Here is a 19687-nt window from a genome sequence, read left to right as displayed (position 1 = left end):
CGTCATGGGACAACCCCTTTCTGCTCTTCTGAATATAACCCCACCTTGGGAATTTATCTGGAGACCATGCTTCTCTCAATTACGAGAGGTGCTAAGGTTTCAGACGATTGCTGAATTCCTAACCATACCACGTGGTTAAACTCTGAGACTATCGAACCGACAGAATAAGAACAAATCCTTGATACTAATTACTAGTCTGCAGCTAGGAATTCGGTATCATTGAACGCGAAGACCAACAACCGCCGAAACATCTATTCTATAACAACATTGCTGAATGTTACTCTGAACAATCCATTCTAACCACGGCAGAGAGCTAGAGGGCGGACAAACTCTCCAACAGAGATCACGACGACACACTGAGCGTAAATATATTGATTGATTGCAATTATTCCTGAATGATTGAGCGTTCATGTACAAAGGATTAACATTCAATTGTTATAATGATCACGTGGTCGTGTCATGTATTTCAGTCGACCCCCACTCCCCTTTTGTCCACCAAGCCGCGATACCGGTTTATCCCACTAGGGAAACTCTGTTATCATTACCTTGTAACCATATCTACTGTTTGTTTATGTATTTCTGTGATTGATTATTTAGTTAGTAAATAAATGATTTAAGAAAATTGATGTATGGATGACTCATAGTGAAGACTGGGTTCGTGCAGATAACCAACAATTCACGACGTTTGGAATGAGACTAACGTGAGGTAAAGAATAATTCATTAATTAGAAGATTAATTGATTGATATTAAAATATCTGAAAGTTATATTAGAAAAATTATAACTTTAATCTGAATATTTTCCTTGGTGCCCCGACTTCCTAGTTAATTACAATTACATAATTAAGTTAGTTTAATCACGTAATAATAATTACAGAGAATTTTTGATAAAAAATAAGTCTTCAGGTGAATGATTCCAAAGACACGACAGGAGTCTGTGAGTCACTTTGAATAAGTTGGTGTCGGGAGCACAAGTGAATATCTCGTAGGCAATCAGCCCAACAGTCATCAGTAATCTCCATACCATGGTCTTCCTCCCAGGTCTCCTTCAAATGTTGTATGGATACAGAGTCATATGCTGTAAAGAGATCAAACTCTTGGAGCCAGGGGCGAGGTACATGAAAATATACAATTCGCGTGCAGGTGTAATTGCCTCAGTGGCACATAGTTTTCGGGAAGATGTCAAAGAAAGTTCGATGCGGGGAGATCGTACATTTCCCTCAACTGTGCAAATGTGGCAAAAATATTATTGCCGTAAAGGTCTGCCTATAGTAGTAATGCCCTTTCTCTCGCTCGCTCTCACTCCCTCTTTCTCTCGCTCTCTGCCTTACAGGTGTCCCAGTCTGCTCTGTGGTCAGGATGGGGGTGAAGGAGCGTCCTCAGTGCTACTTTGATGTGGAGATCAACAGAGAACCAGGTAAGACGCGTCAACAACCACCCGGTGATGGCTCACTGCCAGACTAAGAAAATGCTGAGACAGGACCTTGCTGCTCTGACATTTTCATTCACGTTTTACATATAGCCTGGGCTAGGCTTGTTGCACTATTGAAAGCTGAGACCAGATTTTTTTTACCTAGTCGGCTCTGGGATTTCAACCAACAGTCTTTCGGTGACAGGCCCAACACTCTTATTTGAAATGCAACAGGATATTAAATCATAAAGCCAGAGCTTTAAATATCAACAGTAACTGTTTTATTGTGCTCCAGATTGGATGCCCTATTTACCGTTTACTGTACAACCTACTGCATACAGTAACACTATATATACAGGGCGAGCTGGGTGGGTGTTTCCATACTCTGGGGAGCATGCTAGGCAGGTGTTGACATGGTGTCCAGGGTGTTGACATGATGTCCAGGGTGTTGACATGGTGTCCAGGTGTTGACATGATGTCCAGGGTGTTGACATGGTGTCCAGGGTGTCGACATGGTGTTGACATGATGTCCAGGGTGTTGACATGGTGTCCAGGGTGTTGACATGGTGTCCAGGGTGTTGACATGGTGTCCAGGGTGTTGACATGGTGTTGACATGATGTCCAGGGTGTTGACATGGTGTCCAGGGTGTTGACATGGTGTCCAGCGTGTTGACATGGTGTTGACATGGTGTCCAGGGTGTTGACATGGTGTCCAGGGTGTTGACATGGTGTGACATGGTGTCCAGGGTGTTGACATGATGTCCAGGGTGTTGACATGGTGTCCAGGGTGTTGACATGGTGTTGACATGGTGTCCAGGGTGTTGACTTGGTGTCCAGGGTGTTGACATGGTGTCCAGGGTGTTGACATGGTGTCCAGGGTGTTGACATGGTGTCCAGGGTGTTGACATGGTGTCCAGGGTGTTGACATGGTGTCCAGGGTGTTGACATTGTGTCCAGGGTGTTGACATGGTGTTGACATGGTGTCCTGGGTGTTGACATGATGTCCAGGGTGTTGACATGGTGTCCAGGGTGTTGACATGGTGTCCAGGGTGTTGACATGGTGTTGACATGGTGTCCAGTGTGTCGACATGGTGTTGACATGATGTCCAGGGTGTCGACATGGTGTCCAGGGTGTCGACATGGTTTCCAGGGTGTCGACATGGTGTCCAGGGTGTCGACATGGTGTCCAGGGTGTCGACATGGTGTCCAGGGTGTTGACATCAACAGTAACTGTTTGTTGACATTGTGTCCAGATTGGATGCCCATGGTTTGACATGATGTCCACTGTACAATGGTGTCCCTCGACATGGTGTCCAGGGTGTTGACATGGTGTTAACATGGTGTCCAGGGTATCGACATGGTGTTGACATGATGTGGGTGTTTCCATACTCAGGGGTCGACATGGTGTCCAGGGTGCATGGTGTGTTGACATGGTGTCCAGGGTGTTGACATGATTGTCCAGACATGGTGTTGACATGGTGTCCAGACATGGTGTTGACATGATGTCCAGGGTGTTGACATGGTGTCCAGGGTGTCGACATGTGTGTTGACATGATGTCCAGGGTGTTGACATGGTGTCCAGGGTGTTGACATGGTGTCCATGGTGCGTGTTGACATGGTGTTGACATGGTGTCCAGGGTGTTGACATGGTGTCCAGGGTGTTGACATGGTGTCCAGGGTGTTGACATGATGTCCAGGGTGTTGACATGGTGTCATGGTGTTGACAGGGTGTTGACATGGTGTTGACATGGTGTCCAGGGTGTTGACATGGTGTCCAGGGTGTTGACATGGTGTCCAGGGTGTTGACATGGTGTCCAGGTGTGTTGACATGGTGTCCAGGGTGTTGACATGGTGTCGACAGGGTGTTGACATTGGTGTCCAGGGTGTTGACATGGTGTTGACATGGTGTCCAGGGTGTTGACATGGTGTCCAGGGTGTCGACATGGTGTCCAGGGTGTTGACATGGTGTCCAGGGTGTTGACATGGTGTTGACATGGTGTCCAGGGTGTCGACATGGTGTTGACATGATGTCCAGGGTGTCGACATGGTGTCCAGGGTGTCGACATGGTGTCCAGGGTGTCGACATGGTGTCCAGGGTGTCGACATGGTGTCCAGGGTGTCGACATGGTGTCCAGGGTGTCGACATGGTGTCCAGGGTGTTGACATGGTGTTGACATGATGTCCAGGGTGTCGACATGGTGTCCAGGGTGTCGACATGGTGTCCAGGGTGTGAGGGTGTCGACATGGTGTCCAGGGTGTTGACATGGTGTCCAGGGTGTTGACATGGTGTTGACATGGTGTCCAGGGTGACATGGTGACATGGTGTTGACATGATGTCCAGGGTGTTGACATGGTGTCCAGGGTGTTGACATGGTGTCCAGGGTGTGACATGGTGTTGACATGGTGTTGACATGGTGTCCAGGGTGTTGACATGGTGTCCAGGGTGTTGACATGGTGTCCAGGGTGTTGACATGGTGTCCATGGTGTCAGGGTGTTGACATGGTGTCCAGGGTGTGACATGGTGTTGACATGGTGTCCATGGTGTTGACATGGTGTCGACATGGTGTCCAGGGTGTTGACATGGTGTTGACATGGTGTCCAGGGTGTTGACATGTCAGGGTGTTGATGGTGTCCAGGGTGTGACATGGTGTCCAGGGTGTTGACATGGTGTCCAGGGTGTTGACATGGTGTCCTGGGTGTCGACATGATGTCCAGGGTGTTGACATGGTGTTGACATGGTGTCCAGGGTGTTGACATGGTGTCCAGGGTGTTGACATGATGTCCAGGGTGTTGACATGGTGTCCAGGGTGTCGACATGGTGTCCTGGGTGTTGACATGGTGTCCAGGGTGTTGACATGGTGTTGACATGATGTGTCGACATGGTGTCGACATGGGTGTTGACATGATGTCCAGGGTGTGACATGGTGTCCAGGGTGTTGACATGGTGTTGACATGGTGTCCAGGGTGTCGACATGGTGTCCAGGGTGTCGACATGGTGTCCAGGGTGTTGACATGGTGTCCAGGGTGTCGACATGGTGTCCAGGGTGTCGACATGGTGTCCAGGGTGTCGACATGGTGTCCAGGGTGTCGACATGGTGTCCAGGGTGACATGGTGTTGACATGGTGTCCAGGGTGTTGACATGGTGTTGACATGGTGTTGACATGGTGTCCAGGGTGTTGACATGGTGTTGACATGGTGTCCAGGGTGTTGACATGGTGTCCAGGGTGTCGACATGGTGTCCAGGGTGGACATGGTGTCCAGGGTGTTGACATGGTGTCCAGGGTGTGACATGGTGTTGACATGGTGTCCAGGGTGTTGACAGGGTGTCCAGGGTGTTGACATGGTGTCCAGGGTGTTGACATGGTGTCCATGACATGGTGTCCAGGGTGTGACATGGTGTCCAGGGTGTCGACATGGTGTCCATGGTGTCGACATGGTGTCCAGGGTGTTGACATGGTATTGACATGGTGTCGACATGGTGTCGACATGGTGTCCAGGGTGTCGACATGGTGTCCAGGGTGTCGACATGGTGTCCAGGGTGTCGACATGGTGTCCAGGGTGTCGACATGGTGTCCTGGGTGTCGACATGATGTCCAGGGTGTTGACATGGTGTTGACATGGTGTCCAGGGTGTTGACATGGTGTCCAGGGTGTTGACATGATGTCCAGGGTGTTGACATGGTGTCCAGGGTGTCGACATGGTGTCCTGGGTGTTGACATGGTGTCCAGGGTGTTGACATGGTGTCCAGGGTGTTGACATGGTGTCCAGGGTGTTGACATGATGTTGACATGATGTCCAGGGTGTTGACATGGTGTCCAGGGTGTTGACATGGTGTCCAGGGTGTTGACATGGTGTCCTGGGTGTCGACATGATGTCCAGGGTGTCGACATGGTGTTGACATGGTGTTGACATGGTGTGACATGGTGTTGACATAGTGTCCAGGGTGTTGACATAGTGTCCAGGGTGTTGACATGATGTCCAGGGTGTTGACATGATGTCCAGGGTGTTGACATGGTGTCCAGGGTGTTGACATGGTGTCCAGGGTGTTGACATGGTGTTGACATGGTGTCCAGACATGGTGTTGACATGGTGTCCAGGGTGTTGACATGGTGTTGACATGGTGTCCAGGGTGTTGACATGGTGTTGACATGATGTCCAGGGTGTTGACATGGTGTCCAGGGTGTTGACATGGTGTTGACATGGTGTCCAGGGTGTTGACTTGGTGTCCAGGGTGTTGACATGGTGTCCAGGGTGTTGACATGGTGTCCAGGGTGTTGACATGGTGTCCAGGGTGTTGACATGGTGTCCAGGGTGTTGACATGGTGTCCAGGGTGTTGACATGGTGTTGACATGGTGTCCTGGGTGTTGACATGATGTCCAGGGTGTTGACATGGTGTCCAGGGTGTTGACATGGTGTCCAGGGTGTCGACATGGTGTTGACATGGTGTCCAGGGTGTCGACATGGTGTTGACATGATGTCCAGGGTGTCGACATGGTGTTGACATGGTGTCCAGGGTGTCGACATGGTGTCGACATGGTGGGTGTCGACATGGTGTCCAGGGTGTCGACATGGTGTTGACATGGTGTCCAGGGTGTCGACATGGTGTTGACATGATGTCCAGGGTGTCGACATGGTGTCCAGGGTGTCGACATGGTGTCCAGGGTGTCGACATGGTGTCCAGGGTGTCGACATGGTGTCCATGGTGTCGACATGGTGTCCAGGGTGTCGACATGGTGTCCAGGGTGTCGACATGGTGTCCAGGGTGTCGACATGGTGTCCAGGGTGTCGACATGGTGTTGACATGGTGTCCAGGGTGTTGACATGGTGTCCAGGGTGTTGACATGGTGTCCAGGGTGTTGACAGGTTGTTGACATGGTGTCCAGGGTGTTGACATGGTGTCCAGGGTGTCGACATGGTGTCCTGGGTGTCGACATGGTGTCCTGGGTGTCGACATGGTGTCCTGGGTGTCGACATGGTGTCCTGGGTGTTGACATGGTGTCCAGGGTGTTGACATGGTATTGACATGGTGTCCAGGGTGTTGACTTGGTGTCCAGGGTGTTGACATGGTGTCCAGGGTGTTGACATGGTGTCCAGGGTGTTGACTTGGTGTCCAGGGTGTTGACTTGGTGTCCAGGGTGTTGACTTGGTGTCCAGGGTGTTGACTTGGTGTCCAGGGTGTTGACTTGGTGTCCAGGGTGTTGACTTGGTGTCCAGGGTGTTGACATGGTGTCCAGGGTGTTGACATTGTGTCCAAGGTGTTGACATGGTGTCCAGGGTGTTGACATGGTGTCCAGGGTGTTGACATGGTGTTGACATGGTGTCCAGGGTGTTGACATGGTGTTGACATGGTGTCCTGGGTGTTGACATGATGTCCAGGGTGTTGACATGGTGTCCAGGGTGTTGACATGGTGTCCAGGGTGTCGACATGGTGTTGACATGATGTCCAGGGTGTCGACATGGTGTCCAGGGTGTCGACATGGTGTCGACATGGTGTCCAGGGTGTCGACATGGTGTCCAGGGTGTTGACATGGTGTCCAGGGTGTTGACATGGTGTCCAGGGTGTCGACATGGTGTCCAGGGTGTCACATGGTGTCCAGGGTGTCGACATGGTGTCCTGGGTGTCGACATGGTGTCCAGGGTGTCGACATGGTGTCCTGGGTGTCGACATGGTGTCCTGGGTGTCGACATGATGTCCAGGGTGTCGACATGGTGTTGACATGGTGTCCAGGGTGTCGACATGGTGTTGACATGGTGTCCAGGGTGTTGACATGGTGTCCAGGGTGTTGACATGATGTCCAGGGTGTTGACATGGTGTCCAGGGTGTCGACATAGTGTCCTGGGTGTTGACATGATGTCCAGGGTGTTGACATAGTGTCCTGGGTGTTGACATGATGTCCAGGGTGTTGACATGATGTCCAGGGTGTTGACATGGTGTTGACATGGTGTCCAGGGTGTTGACATGGTGTCCAGGGTGTTGACATGGTGTCCAGGGTGTTGACATGGTGTCCAGGGTGTTGACATGGTGTCCTGGGTGTTGACATGGTGTCCTGGGTGTTGACATGGTGTCCAGGGTGTTGACATGGTGTCCAGGGTGTTGACATGGTGTCCAGGGTGTTGACATGATGTCCAGGGTGTTGACATGATGTCCAGGGTGTTGACATGATGTCCAGGGTGTTGACATGATGTCCAGGGTGTTGACTTGCTGTCCAAGGTGTTGACTTGCTGTCCAAGGTGTTTGACTTGCGGTCCAAGGTGTTGACTTGCGGTCCAAGGTGTTGAGAATGGCAGTGACAACTAGGTCCGGGACCATACCAGTATCGCCATACTCGTTTGTATCATAGCAAAGAAACAAAACAGGAAGCGGATTGAACTTTTTTAGGAAAGCAGCCCCAATGGTAGAAACTAGCAGGTTGTCACCCAGAGTCAAATGTATTCATTTTCCAAGCTATAGCATATACAATATTTTACATACAGCACGTTCTAAAGGACCAAAGAGTGGTTTTATGTATTCAGTTTTGCCATGGAAAAAATTGTGCGATACTGGTATCGTCCCAGCCCTAGTGATAACTGCGATGTTGAGATGATTGGTCAGGTGCCATACTGCCATTAGAAATATTTATTGGCCAGAGAGACCTGTCAGCCCAGGATATGTTTCAGATTGATTCCTCAGTCAGGCCTAACAAATTGTTCTGTCTTTTTCAGTTGGACGTATAGTCTATCAACTGTTCTCCGATGTCTGTCCCAAGACTAGCAAAAACTTCCTCAGTTTGTGCACTGGTGAGTATTGACCAGACACAGCAGGTCTGGATGTTTCATCCTGTCTATGTATCCCCCACAGAGCAGAGTTCCAACTCAGTATTACATGAAGCCGATCTTAACCTCCACGTATGAGATGTATTAAATGTACCTAGTCTATAATGAACATCCAGTTAGACATTACCTCCATTCCCATGAAGACGTCTCTCCCTGGAGGAAGAGCTGCTGCAGGATGTGGTGAAACATCACTGTACTGAGACAGTAACCGCTACAGTACCTCTCCCTGGAGGTAGAGCTGCTGCAGGATGTGGTGAAACATCACTGTACTGAGACAGTAACAGCTACAGTACCTCTCCCTGGAGGAAGAGCTGCTGCAGGATGTGGTGAAACATCACTGTACTGAGACAGTAACAGCTACAGTACCTCTCCCTGGAGGAAGAGCTGCTGCAGGATGTGGTGAAACATCACTGTACTGAGACAGTAACAGCTACAGTACCTCTCCCTGGAGGAAGAGCTGCTGCAGGATGTGGTGAAACATCACTGTACTGAGACAGTAACAGCTACAGTACCTCTCCCTGGAGGAAGAGCTGCTGCAGGATATGGTGAAAGTGCCACACAGTCTGACCCTATCTGAGATAGTGTTTCGGGATGGCATACCAGTCTGAGTTTCATGTATAATGTATGTACTAGGCATGTGTATTTTTCACTTATGTACCAGGCATGGCGTGTACAATAGTGGTGTGAACGTTTATACAAAACAAAAGCACCATTTTAGCCGGGACTCCTCTTTCGCATCTATACATTTCCTCCTGTTTTAAAAGGGTGGTAATTCCCTTTATAATGGGACTTGAGACACTTCACCTCCTTGTTAACTTGTAGATATTTGGCCCAGGTTTTCTTTTTCCCTGCTTGATTTTGGGAGCTTAATCTTCGTTGGCAGGTTTTAGTTAACATGAAACAAAGAATGCCCCTGGACTAATGAAGATGCCGTTTTCTTTCATCAAAACAATGTTTTTGTTCCATATTTCAGTGTGGAGCCTGCCTAAGTTTAGGGGGTGGGGGGGATTGGGGGTTGGAGCCTGCCTAGGGAGGGAGGGTGGGGGTTGGAGCCTGCCTAGGCCTAGGGAGGGGTGGGGGGTTGGAGCCTGCCTAGGCCTAGGGAGAGGTGGGGGTTGAGCCTGCCTAGGCCTGGAGCCTGCCTAGGCCTAGGGAGAGGTGGGGGTTGGAGCCTGCCTAGGCCTAGGGGGGGTGGGGGTTGGAGCCTGCCTAGGCCTAGGGAGGGGTGGGGGTTGGAGCCTGCCTCCAACCCCCCACCCCTCCCTAGGCCATTTGCAATCAAACATGTCAGATTTCAAAAAGGCTTTTTGGCGAAAGCAAACGATGCTATTATCTGAGGATAGCACCTTCGTAAACAAAGAGAGAAAACATATTTCAACCCTGCAGGCGCGACACAAAACGTAGAAATAACAATATATAATCATGCCTTACCTTTGACGAGCTTCTTTTGTTGGCAATCCAATATGTCCCATAAACATCACAATTGGTCCTTTTTGTTTGATTAATTCCGTCTATATATCCAAAATGTCCATTTATTTGGCGCTTTTGATCCAGAAAAACACCGGTTTCAACTTGGGCAACGTGACTACAAAATATCTCAAAAGTTACCTGTAAAGTCTGCCAAAACATTTCAAACTTAATTTTGTAATACAACTTTAGGTATTTTTTTAAAGTAAATACTCAATAAAATTGAAGACGGGAGGATTTGTGTTCAATACAGGAAGAAAACAAACTGACGGTACCTTTCTGGTCTTGCGCCTCTAACAGTACACTTCAAGTTACCCTCGTTCTGGATGGCTGTACTTCTTCATTACACAAAAGAAAACCTCAACCAATTTCTAAAGACTGGTGACATCCAGTGGAAGCTGTAGGAACTGCAAGAAGGTCCCTTAGAAATCTGGATTCCCAATGAAAAACATTGAAAAAAGAGTGACCTCAAAAACAAAAAAAGATCTGAATGGTTTTTCCTCTGGGTTTCACCTGCTACATAAGTTCTGTTATACTCACAGACATGATTCAAACAGTTTTAGAAACTTCAGAGTGTTTTCTATCCAAATAATATGCATATCTTATCTTCTGGGGATGAGTAGCAGGCAGTTGAATTTGGGCATGCATTTCATCCGGATGTGAAAATACTGCCCCCTGTCACCAAGAAGTTCATGATGGTTTGGAATCTTGCCTGGCCGTGCAGTTATGGATGAACAGGGAGTACAGGAGGGGACTGAGCACGCACCCCTGAGGGGCCCCCATGTTGAGGATCAGTGTGGCGGATGTGTTGTTACCTACCCTTACCACCTGGGGGTGGCCCAGGGTCCTTAGGTTAGTGATGAGCTTTGAGGGCATGCAAAGCTAAAGTGAAAGAATAGCAATCTCACATAGGTGTTCCTTTTGTCCAGGTGTGAAAGGGCAGTGTGGAGTGCAATAGAGATTGCATCGTCTGTGGATCTGTTGGGGTGGTATGCAAATTTGAGTGAGTCTAGTGTTTCTGGGATAATGTTGTTGTTGTGAGCCATGACCTGCCTTAATGGCTACCGATGTGAGTGCTACGGGATGGTAGTCATTTAGGCAGGTTACCATAGTGTTCTTGGGCCCAGGGACTATGGTGGTCTGCTTGAAATTACAGACTAAGACAGGGAGAGGTTGAAAATGTCAATGAAAACACTTGCCAGTTGGTCAGCGCATGCTCTGAGTACATGTCCTGGCAATCTGTCTCGCCCTGAGGCCTTGTGGATGTTGACCTGTTTAAAGGTCTTGCTCACATCGGCTGCGGAGAGCGTGGTCACACAGTCGTCCGGAACAGCTGATGTTGTCATGCATGATTCAGTGTTACTTGCCTCGAAGCGAGCATAAAAGTAATTTAGCTCATCTTTTGGGCTCGTGTTACTGGGCTGTGCTTCCCTTTTGTAGTCTGTAATGGTTTGCAAGCCCTGCCACATTCGATGAGCGTCGGAGCCATTGTAGTACGATTAGATCTTAGTCCTGTATTGATGCTTTGCTTGTTGGATGGTTCGTTGGAGGGCATTGCGGGATTTCTTATAAGCTTCTGGGCTAGAGTCCCGCTCCTTGAATGCTGCAACCCTTTTAGCTCAGTGCAGATGTTGCCTGGAATTCATGACTTCTGGTTGGGGTGTTTGTACAGTCACTGTAGGGACGACGTCATTGATGCACTTATTGATGAAGCCAGTGACTGATGTGGTGTACGCCTCAATGCCACCGGAGGAATCCCGGAACATATTCCAGTCTGTGCTAGCAAAATAGTCCTGTAGCTTAGCATCTGCTTCATCTGACCACATTTTTATTGATCTTGTCACTGGTGCTTCCTGCTGTAATTTTTAGCTTGAAAGCAGGAATCAGGATGATGTAATTATGGTCAGATTTGCCAAATGGAGGGTGAGGGAGAGCTTTGTACAAGTATCTGTGTGTGGAGGTGGTTGAGTTTTTTTTTAACATGCTGGTGCACTTTTGTTAACCTCTTGCTTCTACCTGAGACGCTTGCGTCCCAACTAGAGCTCTGGAAATGCAAATGCGCTACGCTAAATGCTAATAGTATTAGTTAAAACTCAAACGTTCATTAAAATACACATGCAGGGTATCGAATTAAAGCTACACTCGTTGTGAATCCAGGCAACAAGTCAGATTTTTAAAATGCTTTTCGGCGAAAGCATGAGAAGCTATTATCTGATAGCATGCACCAATACACTACAACACAAAAGCCACGCAGGGGACGTAAACAAAATAATTAGCATTTCGGCGTTACACAAACCGCACAATAAAATAGAAAACAGTCATTACCTTTCACCATCTTCTTTGTTGGCACTCCTAGATGTCCCATAAACACTATTGGGTCTTTATTTCGATTAAATCGGTCCATATAAAGCCAAGATATCGTTATATGTAGACTGTGTGATAAACGAAAAAAACAGCGTTTTCAAAACGTAACGTCATTTTTAAAATTCAAAAAGTCGACGATAAACTTTCACAAAACACTTCGAAATACGTTTGTAATGCAACTTTAGGTATTAGTAAACGTTAATAAGCGATAAAATTCATCAGGAGGCGATGTAAAGATCATTAGCTGTCCGTCTGGAAAAATGTCCGGCTAGAAACTCAACGAAAATATCCGGTCCTAGACCTGAAGAAATACGGTACCCTGCATGTGTTTGACCAAGAAAAAACTCGAAGGGAAATGACAAGACTCTAGACACCGTGTGGAAGCTGTAGGTACTGCAACCTCAGTCAATTAATTGTGGTTCACCTTTATCAATGGGTTCAAGTAGCGCATGGATATATTTTCCCATTTTCAGTGATCAGTTTTTCCTGTGCTTTTCGATGTAAATGCCGTTCTAGTAAAGCCACAGCAGTGATTTAACCAGTTTTATAAACGTCTGAGTGTTTTCTATCCACACAGACTAAGCAAATGCATATACTATATTCCTGGCATGAGTAGCAGGGCGCTGAAATGTTGCGCGATTTTTAACAGAATGTTCAAAAAAGTAGAGGGTAGAAGCAACAGGTTAAAAAGGATTTAAGTTTCCCTGCATTAAAGTCCCCGGCCGCTCTGGAAGAGCGGTTTCTTGTTTTCTTATGGCGGTTTTCAGCTCATTGAGTACGGTCTTAGTGCCAGCATCGGTCTGTGATGGTATGTAGACAGCCACAGTGGCAAGAAAGGGTATGTGAACCCTTTGGAATTACCTGGATTTCTGCATAAATTGGTTATAAAACTTGAACTGAACTTCATCCAAGTCTCAATAATAGACACACACAGTGTGCTTAAACTAAAAACACCCTAATTATTGTAGTTTTCTTGTCTATATTGAATACATTTAAACATTCACAGCGTAGGTTTGAAAAAGTATGTGAACCCCTAGGCTAATGACTTCTCCAAAATATAATTGGAGTCAGCTAACCTGGAGTCCAATCATTGAGATGAGATTGGAGATGTTGGTTAGAGTTGCCTTATACAAAACACTCAAAAAAAATTGAGTTTTCTATTTACAAGAAGCATTGCCTGATGTGAACCATGCTTCAAACAAAAGATATCTCAGAAGACCTAAGATCAAGAATTGCTCACTTGCATAAAGTTATAAAGGGTTACAAAAGTATCTCTAAAAGCCTTGATGTTCATCAGTCCACTGTAAAACATATTGTCTATAAATGGAGAGAGTTCAGCACTGTTGCTACTCTGCAAGAGCATAGCACAGAATGCTCAGTGAGGTTAAGAAGAATCCTAGAGTGTCAGCTAAAGACTTACAGAAATCTCTCGAACATGCTAACATCTCTGTTGATGAGTCTTCGATACGTAAAATACTAATCAAGAATGGTGTTCATGGGAGGACACCACGGAAGAAGCCACTGCTGTCCAAAAAAAAAGTTTGCAAAAGAGAACCTGGATGTTCCACTACTACGCTACTGGCAAAATATTCTGTGGACAGATGAAACTACAGTTGAGTTGTTTGGAAGGAACACACAACACTATGTGTGGAGAAAAAGGCACAGCACACGAACATAAAAACCTTATCTCAACTGTAAAGTATGGTGGAGGGAGCATCATGGTTTGGGTGTGCTTTTCTGCCTCATGGCCTGGACAGCTTAGTATCATCGACGGAAAAATGAATTCCCAAGTTTATCAAGATAATGTAAGGCTATCTGTCCGCCAATTGAAGGTCAACAGAAGTTCGGTGATGCAACAGGACAACAACCCAAAACACAGAAGTAAATCAACAATAGAATGGCTTCAACAGAAGAAAATACACCTTCTGGAGTGGCCCAGTCCTGACCTCAACCCGATTGCGATGCAGTGACATGACCTCGAGAGCAGTTCACACCAGACATCACAAGAATTTTGCTGAACTGAAACAGCAAGAGGAATGGTCAAATTCCTCCTGACAGTTGTGCAGGTATGATCCTCAATTACAGAACACGTTTGGTTAAGGTTATTGCTTCCAAAGGAGGGTCAACCAGCTTTAAAATCAAGGTTTCACATACTTTTTCCAACCTGCACTGAATGTTTACACGGTGTGTTCAATAAAGACATGAAAAATGATAATTGTTTGTGTGTTATTAGTTTAAGCAGACTGTGTGTGTCTATTGTTGTGACTTAGATGAAGGTCAGATCAAATTTTATGACCAATTTCTGCTAAGGGTTCACACACTTCTTCTTGCTACTGTACAAAAATACAGAAACTCTCTAGGTGTAGACAGTGTGGTCTACAGCTTATCATGAGATACTCTACCTCAGGCGAGCAAAACCTTAAGACTTCCTTAAATATCATGCACCAGCTGTTGTTTACAAAACACATAGTCCGCCACCCCTTGTCTTACCAGAGGCTGCTGTTTTATCCTGCCGATTTATAGTGTGAAACCCAGCAGCTGTATGTTGTTCATGTTGTCGTTCAGCCACGGCTCCGTGAAACATTCGTTTTTACAGTTTTTAATGTCCCGTTGGTAGATTAATCTTCCTCGTAGGTCATCGATTTTATTTTCCAATGATTGCGTGTTTGCCAATAGAACAGACGGCAGTGGGGGTTTACTCGATCGCCTACGAATTCTCAGAATGCAGCCCGACCTCCTCCCCCTTTTTCTCCATCTTCTCGTCACGCAAATGATGGGGATTTGGGCCTGTTCCCGGAAAGCACTATATCCTTCATGTCGGATTTGTTAAAGTCAAAAGCTTCTACCAGTTTGTGGTGAGGAATCGCTGTTCTGATGTCCAGCAGTTATTTTTGGTCATAAGAGACGTTAGCAGCAACATTATGTAAAAAATATTTTTAAGTTACAACGCAAAAAAAGCGAACAAAATAACACTGTTGGTTAGGAGCACGTAAAATGTCTGCCACCCTCTCCGGCACCATTCTGTGGGAGTATCTGATGGAAATTGATGTATACAGGGAGGAATAGAAAGATTTGAAGGTGTCATTGATCTCCGTAGGGTCAGATAACAAGCTATGAAAGGAATCTTTCATTTGGGGAATCAGAAGGGAGGCAGCACTGCATTTTTAATTTGTGTGTGAGCAAGCGACTTGCACTGTCGCTATGTTCACAGTAGGTACCACGTGAATGCTATAGTCACCGTTCTTCCTCAGTGGTGAACAAGAGATCGAATTCAGATTGTAAGTTCAAGCGTTGCTTATATAGCTCTGGGGATGGTGTCAGGGCATATTGATGGTCTGAGTCAAGGATGGCTTTAGAGTTCGTCAAGTTTAGCTTTCCGAGTTTTGTTTAAATGAGAAGAATAAGAAATAATTTCTCCTCTAAAATAAGCCGTAAGTGATTCCCATAGGAGAGGTTGAGATTGTCTGATTTGAAAAAAGAAAAATGATCAATAGAAGTGGAGATAACATTACAAAAGTCTGCATCAGACAGGAGACGAGAATTGGATCTCCAGAGAGGAGAATGGGTTTGTCCTGATAGGGCTAAAGGTCCATGGTCAGAAATGACAGTGGGTAAATATTCAGGAGAGTTGACATTTGTAAGTAACTTATGATCAATGAAGAAATGGTCAATATGAGAAAAAGTTTGGTGTACATGTGAAAAGAAAGAATACTCTCTTGATTCTGAAATGTACAGGGATCTGTACACCCATTCTGAACCTAAAATCTGAGGACTTTGACATAGCAGAATGAGACATTGTTCAGGGGTTGGAGTGGTCTGAAGCAGGGCTAATAACACAATTCAGACCCCTGCCAAATATCAAAAGATGGGTGTTCAGAGAAGGGATTTTCCCCCAGCAACCCATTGGCAAATTCAACATAAGAAATGGGAGCATATACATTAACCAATACTACAGGTGTTTGCCAAATGGTTCCAGTTGTGATTAAGTGTCTCTCACTGTCTGAAATAACATGAGTAGTAGAGAAATGTATTATTTTATTAACCAAAAGTGCAACCCCTCTGGCTTTGAAGGTCTGAATGGAAAACCTGACTAAACCTGGAGTTTTGTAGCCTTCAGTGATCTTTAATGCGCAAATGGGTCTCTTGTAAAAAATACCCCATCTGCTTTTAGCTTTTTCAAATGAGAGAAGACCCTAGACCCCTTGACAGGATTGTTCATTGTGAATTCCAAGATAAAAACTTAATAGGATTAGGCCTACCTATATTACTATTATTAGCATTGTTAGCCCATCTAAAATATTGAAAAGAAAAAGGTGTGAAAACAGACCAAGCGTTTGCAAAGATAACAGAGAACTGATGAAAAGAAACAAATAGGTAAACAAATAGGACCAAAAAAGGTCTCTCCCAAACCCAGACTCATATCAAACATCTCCAATCTAAAATCAAATCTAGAGTCGGCTTTCTATTCTGCAACAAAGCCTCCTTCACTCACGCCGCCAAACTTACCCTAGTAAAACTGACTATCCTACCGATCCTCGACTTCGGCGATGTCATCTACAAAATAGCTTCAAATCAAATCAAATCCAATCCAATTTTATTTGTCACATACACATGGTTAGCAGATGTTAATGCGAGTGTAGCGAAATGCTTGTGCTTCTAGTTCCGACAATGCAGTGATAACCAACAAGTAATCTAACTAACAATTCCAAAACTACTGTCTTATACACAGTGTAAGGGGATAAAGAATATGTACATAAGGATATATGAATGAGTGATGGTACAGAGCAGCATACAGTAGATGGTATCGAGTACAGTATATACATATGAGATGAGTATGTAGACAAAGTAAACAAAGTGGCATAGTTAAAGTGGCTAGTGATACATGTATTACATAAGGATGCAGTCGATGATGTAGAGTACAGTATATACGTATGCATATCAGATGAATAATGTAGGGTAAGTAACATTATATAAGGTAGCATTGTTTAAAGTGGCTAGTGATATATTTACATCATTTCCCATTATTAAGTGGCTGGAGTTGGGTCAGTGTCAATGACAGTGTGTTGGCAGCAGCCACTCAATGTTAGTGGTGGCTGTTTAACAGTCTGATGGCCTTGAGATAGAAGCTGTTTTTCAGTCTCTCGGTCCCAGCTTTGATGCACCTGTACTGACCTCGCCTTCTGGATGATAGCGGGGTGAACAGGCAGTGGTTCGGGTGGTTGATGTCCTTGATGAACTTTATGGCCTTCCTGTAACATCGGGTGGTGTAGGTGTCCTGGAGGGCAGGTAGTTTGCCCCCGGTGATGCGTTGTGCAGACCTCACTACCCTCTGGAGAGCCTTACGGTTGAGGGCGGAGCAGTTGCCGTACCAGGCGGTGATACAGCCCGCCAGGATGCTCTCGATTGTGCATCTGTAGAAGTTTGTGAGTGCTTTTGGTGACAAGCCAAATTTCTTCAGCCTCCTGAGGTTGAAGAGGCGCTGCTGCGCCTTCTTCACGACGCTGTCCGTGTGAGTGGACCAATTCAGTTTGTCTGTGATGTGTATGCCGAGGAACTTAAAACTTGCTATCCTCTCCACTACTGTTCCATCGATGTGGATAGGGGGGTGTTCCCTCTGCTGTTTCCTGAAGTCCACAATCATCTCCTTAGTTTTGTTGACGTTGAGTGTGAGGTTATTTTCCTGACACCACACTCCGAGGGCCCTCACCTCCTCCCTGTAGGCCGTCTCGTCGTTGTTGGTAATCAAGCCTACCACTGTTGTGTCGTCCGCAAACTTGATGATTGAGTTGGAGGCGTGCGTGGCCACGCAGTCGTGGGTGAACAGGGAGTACAGGAGAGGGCTCAGAACGCACCCTTGTGGGGCCCCGTGTTGAGGATCAGCGGGAGGAGATGTTGTTGCCTATCCTCACCACCTGGGGGCGGCCCGTCAGGAAGTCCAGTACCCAGTTGCACAGGGCGGGGTCGAGACCCAGGGTCTCGAGCTTGATGACCCCGGCGCCGACTGAGATGGCCGCCTCGCTTCGCGTTCCTAGGAAACTATGCAGTTTTTTGTTTTTTTACGTGTTATTTCTTACATTAGTACCCCAGGTCATCTTAGGTTTCATTACATACAGTCGAGAAGAACTACTGAATATAAGATCAGCGCCAACTCACCATCAGTACGACCAAGAATATGTTTTTCGCGACGCGGATCCGGTGTTCTGCCTTACAAACAGGACAACGGAATGGATCTGACCCAAGGAAACGACTCCGAAAAAGAGGGAAACGAGGCGGTGTTCTGGTCAGACTCCAAAAAGGGCACATCGCGCACCACTCCCCAGCATTCTTCTTGCCAATGTCCAGTCTCTTGACGACAAGGTTGACGAAATCCGAGCAAGAGTAGCATTCCAGAGGGACATCAGAGACTGCAACGTTCTCTGCTTCACAGAAACATGGCTTACTGGGAAGACGCTATCCGAGGCGGTGCAGCCAACGGGTTTCTCCACGCATCGTACCGACAGAAACAAACATCTTTCTGGTAAGAAGAGTGGCGGGGGCGTATGCCTCATGACTAACGAGACATGGTGTGATGAAGGAAACATACAGGAACTCAAATCCTTCTGTTCACCTGATTTAGAATTCCTCACAATCAAATGTAGACCGCATTATCTTCCAAGAGAATTCTCCTCGATTATAATCACAGCCGTATATATCCCCCCCAAGCAGACACATCGATGGCTCTGAACGAACTTTATTTAACTCTTTGCAAACTGGAAACCATTTATCCGGAGGCTGCATTCATTGTAGCTGGGGATTTTAACAAAGCTAATCTGAAAACAAGACTCCCTAAATTTTACCAGCATATCGATTGCGCAACCAGGGGTGGTTGGATCATTGTTACTCTAACTTCGCGACGCATATAAGGCCCTGCCCCGCCCCTTTCGGAAAAGCTGACCACGACTCCATTTTGCTGATCCCTGCCTACAGGCAGAAACTAAAACAAGAGGCTCCCACGCTGAGGTCTGTCCAACGCTGGTCAGACCAAGCTGACTCCACACTCCAAGACTGCTTCCATCACGTGGACTGGGACATGTTTCAGATTGCGTCAGATGGAAATATTGACGAATACGCTGATTCGGTGTGCTGAGTTCATTAGAACGTGCGCCGAAGATGTCGTTCCCATAGCAACGATAAAAACATTCCCAAACCAGAAACCGTGGATTGATGGCAGCATTCGCGTGAAACTGAAAGCGCGAACCACTGCTTTTAATCAGGGCAAGGTGTCTGGTAATATGTCCGAATATAAACAATGCAGCTATTCCCTCCCAAGGCTATTAAACAAGCTAAGCGTCAGTACAGAGACAAAGTGGAATCTCAATTCAATGGCTCAGACACAAGAGGCATGTGGCAGGGTCTACAGTCAATCACGGACTACAAGAAGAAACCCAGCCCAGTCACGGACCAGGATGTCTTGCTCCCAGGCAGACTAAATCACTTTTTGCCCGCTTTGAGGACAATACAGTGCCACTGACACGGCCTGCAACGAAAACATGCGGTCTCTCCTTCACTGCAGCCGAGGTGAGTAAGACATTTAAACGTGTTAACCTCGCAAGGCTGCAGGCCCAGACGGCATCCCCAGCCGCGCCCTCAGAG

General features: G+C 46.7%; 1 protein-coding gene across 1 annotated transcript in view; it reads left to right on the top strand.

The window, feature by feature from the left end:
- The window catches only part of nktr (natural killer cell triggering receptor), a 76189-nt gene that overhangs the window by 4789 nt on the left and 51713 nt on the right, over positions 1–19687 (top strand). Inside the window, 2 exon segments of the mRNA XM_065006863.1 lie at positions 1332–1415; positions 8114–8188. Of these exon segments, the coding sequence (XP_064862935.1) occupies positions 1358–1415; positions 8114–8188 (133 nt within the window). The 5' untranslated portion in view covers positions 1332–1357.

Source organism: Oncorhynchus nerka, linkage group LG22 (assembly GCF_034236695.1).
Source record: "Oncorhynchus nerka isolate Pitt River linkage group LG22, Oner_Uvic_2.0, whole genome shotgun sequence".
NCBI lineage: Eukaryota > Metazoa > Chordata > Actinopteri > Salmoniformes > Salmonidae > Oncorhynchus > Oncorhynchus nerka.
This window is presented reverse-complemented; position numbering and strand designations above follow the sequence as displayed.